This window comes from Lottia gigantea (assembly GCF_000327385.1).
Source record: "Lottia gigantea unplaced genomic scaffold LOTGIsca_59, whole genome shotgun sequence".
Classification (NCBI taxonomy): domain Eukaryota; kingdom Metazoa; phylum Mollusca; class Gastropoda; family Lottiidae; genus Lottia; species Lottia gigantea.
The window spans coordinates 1,354,443-1,363,077 of record NW_008710013.1 but is presented as its reverse complement, the minus strand read 5'-3'; the positions used below and the strand labels follow the sequence as shown (position 1 = coordinate 1,363,077).

The window sequence follows — 8,635 nt, the reverse complement described above, 5'->3', positions numbered from 1 at the left end:
ATAACCGTTAGTGTCGCAGTTTTGCACAATATGTGTATTAACAATGGCATTCCTCTACCACCAGATGACAACTACTGTGATCGTAGACATATAGGCAGGCAACAGTACGATGGTAACTTAAATGACGGTGTTTCTGTACGCAGAAGACTTATAAATGGCCGCTTTCTTTAATAAAGATACATTCTATACATACATAAAGTAGTTCTTTGATGACAAATTGGATATATTTTATATAAATGTTGCAACACGCATCGCATCATCAAAGGTTATGGGTCACAGCTGCCTTCTAGTTGATTGGTAGTCATACATGGATTAGGTGCCTGAAAGAGGGACGGTTGAGTAGTGCATAGCTCGGCTATTTGTAATTGCTGTCTTGACAATTCCAATTGATACCTGCCCTTTTCCAATTCAAGTTTTTCCTTTTCGATTGCTACCTTCTGCATCTTCAATTTGTACATGTCTTTTTCAACCTCCAATCTACTTTTGTCTATCTCTAACCTTTCTTTTTCCACTTCTAACCTTTCATTTTCAATTTCAATCAAACGCAATGATTCATTTTCCATGGGAGATTTCTTTGTTGGTTTGTTCAATCTGCCAACTTTACTTGAAGATGACATATCCTTGGTCACAATCATGTCTAAATCATCATCATTATCGTCAGACGAATTTAGTGGAAGAGCTTAAAATAAGAAATTGATAATAAGTCTTTATTCAGTTGATCAAATACAATAAGTTTACTGCTTAGCAAGTGTGCTTTCTTAGAGAATGATGCCCTTAGTTTCTGATGGTTCAAAACAGTACACAAAATAAACAAGACATGGTTTGATTGCCTATTTCATATCATATATCTATCTTCGATAAAAAAAAAACTGCCATTCCTATTCAATTAATATTGTGAATGGAGTGAACATGCACATGCACACTCAACCTCAGTGTTACTTTATAGAGGATTATGTTGTAACCATTTAGACCACTTGGCCACAGAGGCCTCAAGCCTATATGATAAAAAGTTCAAATAAGAAGAATGCCAAAACTTTGATATATGAACAAAACCATATTTGCATTACTCGATTTTACATACCTTGCTCAATGCTGGTACTTGAAGATGAACACTTTCTACACTTTGAAGACGAAGGAAGTGAAGTAATAGAATCTTGTTCTTCAGTTGTTTCGCATGTATCTATACCGCCTTCGATTCCAGTAATTGGAGTGTTCCCTATTATCCCAGCTATTTTCTCCTCTACTGCTGAGACTGAATTTGGAAAGGGTCCACCGCCAGTCCGTCGTGTTTCTCTCTTATTTTCAGCTAGTTTTTTCTTCGTACTGCTAACGTAGCAAGTCCACTTTTTTCGAATTTCTTCAACAGTTCGGAGATGATCCGTATCATTAACTGCATTGATCTTGGAACATGTAGCCTCCCATGTTTTCTTTTTAGCACTGTTTGTTACTACATTGCTGTATCGGCTGAAAAGTAAGGACTTATTCTTCTCCACTTCGTCTATCAAAATTTGAATCTCCTGCGATGTAAAATTCGGATTTCTTCTCTTACTCATGATTATGTATAATAAATATAAATGTATTATTTTTATCCATAGTACTTTCTCAAAGTATTTGCACGAGCATTTCGTTAAGCGGTTACATGTACTCGATGTCTCACATCTTAAAAGTATTTACAATTAAATAACAAACACATCATGTAAGATAATAAATAAACACGAGAATGTAAAAGTATAATAAATATACAAACTAAATTCAAAAAATGATCAAACTACGATTTTAATTCATTTTCATATAAAATTTAATGTTGATAATATATTTTGTAAGTAATAACTATAAATTTTATTTTCTATAGTTTTTTTTATAGTAAATGTTATCACTTATGACAGTCATAAGAGCATCTCAGATATGACTATCGTAAGACAGCTTTGATTTACATTCTATTACATGTCGTATGATAGTCATAAGATAGTCTTAAAATTTGTCTTAAGATATATCTTATGACGTTTCTTACGATACTTTCCAAAACCAGGCCCCAGGACTCTTATCATTTTTTGTTTGTTTTAAAAAATTTAAAAGTTCATTTTCTGAAATATTAGTGTTCAAATCCTCTGCTTCTGCATCAGTTAGGCTTTTAATGTTTAGAAATTTTAATTTATCACTTAAATCATCGCTGCTCAAGAAATGTTTTCTTGAGTAAAGGTTTTTATAAAATTGTCTGGTTTCTTTTAAAATATCGTCTTGTTTATCTATTATATCCCCACACTCATTTTCCAATTCGTTTATGTGTTTGCTTATGAAATTTCTCGATTCAAGACTGCAGAAATATTTAGATGGTTTTTCCCCCTCTTCTATCCACTTTGCGCGTGCTCTAATAAAATGTCCTTTCAATTTTTCATTCCTAATTTCTGTTAATTCTTGTTTTAAAGAGTCAAGTTTGTCTGCTTCAGAGTTTGTTATGCAATCTTCTAATAATAGTATTTCATTTTCAATTTTATTTTCTCTCTCTCTTCTACATTTATTTTTGTATGCCGAAAAAGAAATTGTTATAGATTTCCATTAATAACACTTCAATAAAATCTTGATGGTTTATAGTAAAACATAAATCGTTATTTGATATAATTTCTATATTAGCTATATTGTAAACAGGCAAAGCATATTTTAATCATTTTGATCCTTTCTTTAATACATTGAACATAACTTAAATCAGAAAGTAGGCTATTGTTAAATTTCCAAATTCCATTTCCTTTAAAAAACTTTTTAAAAAGTTGTAAAACAATTCCCGAATGGTCAGACCGATAGCTGTTTTCAAATTTATGTTTTGATAAAAATAATCAAGCCTTGCATGTTTTTGAGGATTTCTTTTACGCCAGGTATATCTTATAAGGGAGGGATATAAATCTCTGAACACGTCTCTTATATCATATACTTCCATCCATTTTAACAAATTTTCGCGCGCTTTCGGGTTGTTTATGTGTTAATAATTTTTACAATTTAAGTCTTGGTTTAAAACAAGGTTAAAATCGCCACAGATAATAAAATTTTGATTTTCAATAAGTTCTATAGTCTCAAATAGCGTGTCATAAGATTTTGGATTATCATTGTTTGGTCCGTATAAATTAATTAGAGTCAATCTAAAATCCTCATTGGCATGTTCAATGCGTATGGTATTATGTAACTTGAAATTGAAACTATTATTAAAAAGTATGGCTAACCCCCTAGCATTTGTTCGATATGAATGGAACGAGCAATTGTAACCCCATTGAGTTTGAATAAAATTTTCTTGAAGGTGACAAAAATGTGTGTCTTGGAGACAATAAATATTATAATTCTTAGACTTTAATAGATTTAGAACATCTTTTCTTTTTGCGGAATCTCCTAAGCCCTGACAATTTACTGACATAGTACTGATATCACTCATTATTGTTTAAAGACAGGATTAGTGTAAATAGAGTTGACGGGATGGACAAGAAGACAGGCAAAAAGGACGGTCGTGCGGACTGGTAGACGGACATTGAAGTACAAAAAAACAGTAGTGACATTACATACAGATAAAAGAGAATAAGAAAAGTAAGAGATCAGGTAACTGAGAAACAAGCGCGCCAAATATGGTATGTTACACATTAGTTGTGCACACTTCAACCTCAGTATTGCTTCCGGACAATAAAAAGAAATATATTGTAATATGTTAAAAGAACAGATCATACAAATAAATATAATAGGACAAAAAACATAATTATTTACAAGATGTTCTTTAAAAAGGGGAGAAAATCGATTTTGGAAAATGTCTTATACTGTGAATACCAAAAATAATAGTTTTTAAATGTTACCAGTTTTGTTTCGAAAAGGAATAAATTTAGGCTACCCCTTTGACCAACCGTTACTAGGTTTCACACAGTTTGTACAAGCTGTCGAAGCAAGATCTAATTTTTGGTACCAAAATAACTGAAATTTGGTTGACAGTTGATGAATTTGAATTGTTTAAAATAAAGAATTTTAAGAGTTTATTTCCCCGTTGTTTTTGTCTATAAATAGAATAGTTTATTGGAACTAATGCAAAAATAACATCTTGTGCTATGATAAGTTGAGAATGTTCTTTCAATTGTGTAAGTATGATGTATAATCAGAATACATTTATATTGACAAATCAAATCTTAAAGAAGTAATAAAGGGAGATAATACGAGAGTTGATTGTGGTCTAACAGGAGTAAAAAAAATCCGAAAAAAGAAAAAAAAACTTAACCTAGGGCTAAAAAGGATGAGATATGTATGCGATCTGTTAAGATGTTAAGATAGATGTTAAGATGGATATCAGTTTAGCTATAAGTTCAAATGGACAAGCATTTTACTCAAATTTGAAGACCATGAAAGGGGGTGGGGGGAGTGACGATATATATTACGTACAATATATAACATCAACGGATCAATTTTTTACTCTCATGGAAAATACTTCCTACTTAAAATATCATACATTTTCAAGTTCTAAATTTCAAATGGCAAAAATCTGGTTGGGCTAAAAAATATTATTGGTATAAGAGAATAATATAAGAATTAATTGTTATGTGACAGGAGTGATAAATAAAATAATCAAAAAAAAAATTGACTTTTGTTATTATTATTTACATTGGATAGGAAATACCAAAATTGCTGCATATTCATAAGCTCCTAAATACCATTTTAAAGAGTAGCAATGTCTCCATAAGTTGAGATGGCAAATATTTTGATAGAAGACAATATAGATTAAATCACTTTAAGTGGAGGGAGGCAATAACTATTCATCGTGTAATATAAGAAGATACAATTTTAGTTTTCCATGTTCTTGAGTGCATTAAACATTTTTTGACAAATTCCTTGCATTTTCAAGTTTTAAATTTCACATGACATAATTTTCCTTGATCTGTATGGATTGTTTCTGGTGTACCCAAATGTGGAATGAACCTGTCTATCAGTACATCCACAACAGTTTTAGATGCTTGATTCGGTAGGTATTTTGTAAAATTGCATTGTAAGACAAGGATGTAGCGCATATTTCTGGTAGATTTAGGTAAGGGTCCTTGAAAATCCATGGAAACTATAATTTCAAACGGTCAATGGCGTGATGTAGTGGCGATTGTCGGCTAGGTGTAGGCGATTTGCGAAGAGCGCAGAACCTACAAGATTTATAAAATGTTTTAGTATCTTTTCGCCATCCCGGCCAGTAAAATCGTGGGCGATTTGATCCAGAGTTCTTTCTTCACCAAAATGACCAAATGATGTAACGTATACCACTTTAACTCGTAACAGGTCACAGATTTTGAGATATGGCTTTAATTTCGGATCAGATCAGAGTCCATTTGTTGTTTGGAACTTAATACGTATTTATTGATTGATTGTATGACTTAATACGTATTTATTGATTGATTGTATGACTTAATACGTATTTATTTATTGATTGATTGTATGACTTAATACGTATTTATTGATTGATTGTATGACTTAATACGTATTTATTGATTGATTGTATGATTGGATCTTGTAGTTGAGATATTTCTATAACTTGAGATGAAAATATAGATACGAAAGTGCCATTGGATGAAATATTTGGTAGATTAAATATCAGTGCTGTATTTGTAATGATGTGATCAGTGTTGTCGTCTAGATTCGGAATGCGAGACAATGCATCAGCATTTGAATGTTGTTTACCAGGGCGATGAACTACCATGTAATCAAATTTTTCCTTGTCTCCATGCAGCGAGTTAATCTTGAATTGGTACCATAGTACTTCTTAAGATAAACTAAAGGTTTATGATCCGTTACGGGGATAAATTGTCGTCCATGTAGATATGGTCTGAGGACTTTGCATGCCCATATAATGGCAAGACATTCTCTCTGAATGGATAAGTAATTCTGTTCTGCTTTTAACAACGATCTTGATGCATAACACATTACATGTTCTTGACCTTCAATGTTTTGGCATAATACAGCACCAATAGAAAGTAAGGATGCGTCGGTCTGTACATAGAATTATTTGGTAAAGTCTGGAAAACGTAGAATTAGTTCCTGAAGTAAACATTGTTTTAAATGGTTGAATGCGGACTGACATTCGCTCGACCAGTTGAAGGATGTCCCATTAAACGTTGATAAGTTAGCTTCATCTAGTCTAATAAAGATTTTTAGATTTTGTCCAGAAATATTTGCAGTAATACGTGTAGGTGGAAAAGTGATCGTCTTTGTTAGCATGGTTTTGGTCTGGTGTTGAGCGTGGCGCAGAAGAGCACTGGCGTGCAATATGTCCAAATCCACCACAATTCAGGCATTGAATGTTATCCCATCTGTTAGTTGATGCATATTGGTGGTTGTACCTATAATTTCCTCTGGGATGTGAGTGTTGTCTATGGGATTGGTGTTGATAGTAATCACTACCGGGATTCGGGTGGTATTGTAATACTGATTAGGCTTACAGATGTCGGTACAGTACAGAAACGGCTTTACTTAGAGTCTGTAATGATATTTTTCTAAAGCTGGATGATAAAAACATTGTAAAATTCGTTCTTTTGGATCTTAGTGCTGCTTTCGACACCATTGATCAGAGAGTGTTATTGAAACGTCTTTATGAAAGATTTGCTATAAATGGTTCTGCTCTGAAATGGTTCGAGTCTTATCCCAGTCAACGAACACAGTATGTCAAAGTTAACAATCAGAAATCCAAGCCTATAGAATTACGTTATGGGATACCACAGGGTTCTATATTGGGACCTCTCCTTTTTACCGCTTATACCTCTCCCCTGGGAGACTTCGTAAAAAAATTCAATATCGATTATCACCTCTATGCTGATGATTCACAACTATATATTGCCTTTAAAAGAGACACTGAAACAACTGAAATAAACAATCTGGAACTCTGTATTCAGGAAATCAAATTATGGATGTCTGCAAACTTTCTTAAACTTAATGATGAAAAAACAGAGGTTATGACGATTTCTGGTAATAGTAAGAACTCTCAGATGACTTATACTCCATTAAATATCGGTGATATCTGCATATCAGAAAGCAGTAATGTTCGCGATCTTGGTGTACAATTAGATTGTAATTTTGATTTTTAACACCATATTTCTACAATATGTAAAGCTACTAACTTCCACCTTTATAACATTGGACGCATCAGAGAATACATTGATGTGAACACAGCAAAACTCTTTGTCAATTCTCTCGTGACATCTCGGCTTGACTATTGCAACTCAATTTTGTTCAACCTTCTTGCAAACCAACTTAATCAACTACAGAAGATTCAAAATAAAGCCGCACGGATTGTAACCAGAACCAAACAACACGAACACATTACTCCAGTACTAAAAGATCTGCATTGGCTACCTATAAAAGCACGCATTGACTTGACCTACCTTACCCTGCATTCCAATGACTCGCCACAATACCCCCAAGCCTTGTTAAAACACTATGTCCCTACAAGAACTCTTAGATCCCAGAATCAAAATTTGCTTGCTCAGCCTGTAACAAAATCATCCTATAGCAAGAGATCTTTCTCATACGCTGCACCATTTCTATGGAACAATCTTCCAAAGTATATCAAGGATTGTGAAACTTTAACCACTTTTAAACAAATGTTAATAACTGAGCTTTTACATAATGCATGGAACGCTTTTACTGGAACTCTTTTAAGACCTAAACTTCATATAGTGTGTTTTATGGGATGAAACATTTTCAATATTTCATAACTATTTTAATATGACAATGAATTTATTCGACCAATTTATTTTTGGTTTTTAGACTTTTATATGTCTTACAAAATGTGAAAATAGCGCCACGGAGCAGTATTTTTTGCTGGATTGTAGGCGCTCTTCAAATGAATTGTATTATTATTATTATATTATATATACGTCTTCGATAATCCTGGGTAGGCTGGTGATGGCGATGGTCTGGCAAATCTTGATAAGATCTGGCATCAGAAGTAAAATTATCATTTCTTGATGCAGTTCCAGTTTGGTTACCACTGAGAAGTTTGATTGTCATATATCTCCAAAACTGATTTGGTTTTAGCGATGTGAATTATTTTTGGTAAAGACTTTAATAATTTTGGTTTATGCTGCGTGTGTTCGAAAAAAATTCTTTCGTACCGAGTCGGTAATACCTGCAAGAAATTTATCAATAACGATAGTTTCTGTGATTGAGGAGTCAAACTCATAATATTCTCTGGCCAAAACTTCTAATCAGATTCAGAATCCTTCATTTTGGCTTCATTGAAGAAAATTCCAAAAGTATGGTGATCCAATGTTGCCAACAAATGTGTCCTTTAGCATAGCAATAATAACATCATAATCTTGTTGAGTGTCTGTTTCCCAATTGATTTTTGTATGTTTTTCTAGTAGTAGAGACAATACCTATCCTTTGTATTTGGTATAGAGTGGGCTATCCACTGCTCTTTGTACTTTGTTGAGCCAATCCTCAAGATAAAGTTCAACATTTGGTTCATCTCCTGAATATGTTCCAGTGAAATCCTTAACTTTAGAATTGGGATATGGGAAATTTTTGGGGCTGGGTTTAATTGAGGCTGGGATGAAGTAAGTCTATGAGTAAGATTTGCCAATTTTTCTCTTAATCTGGTTTGCTCTTGTTGTTGAAGTTGAAGACTAGTCTCCATAAG

General features: G+C 33.1%; 1 protein-coding gene across 1 annotated transcript; it reads right to left on the bottom strand.

The window, feature by feature from the left end:
• Positions 1–266: 266 nt before the first annotated feature.
• Positions 267–1,553, bottom strand: LOTGIDRAFT_166614 (hypothetical protein; the record flags this gene model as incomplete). Its single annotated transcript, XM_009063677.1, has 2 exons — positions 267–679; positions 1,082–1,553. The coding sequence occupies 2 exons, from the start codon at positions 1,551–1,553 to the stop codon at positions 267–269; spliced, it is 885 nt and encodes a 294-aa protein (XP_009061925.1).
• Between the last annotated feature and the right edge of the window lie 7,082 nt (positions 1,554–8,635).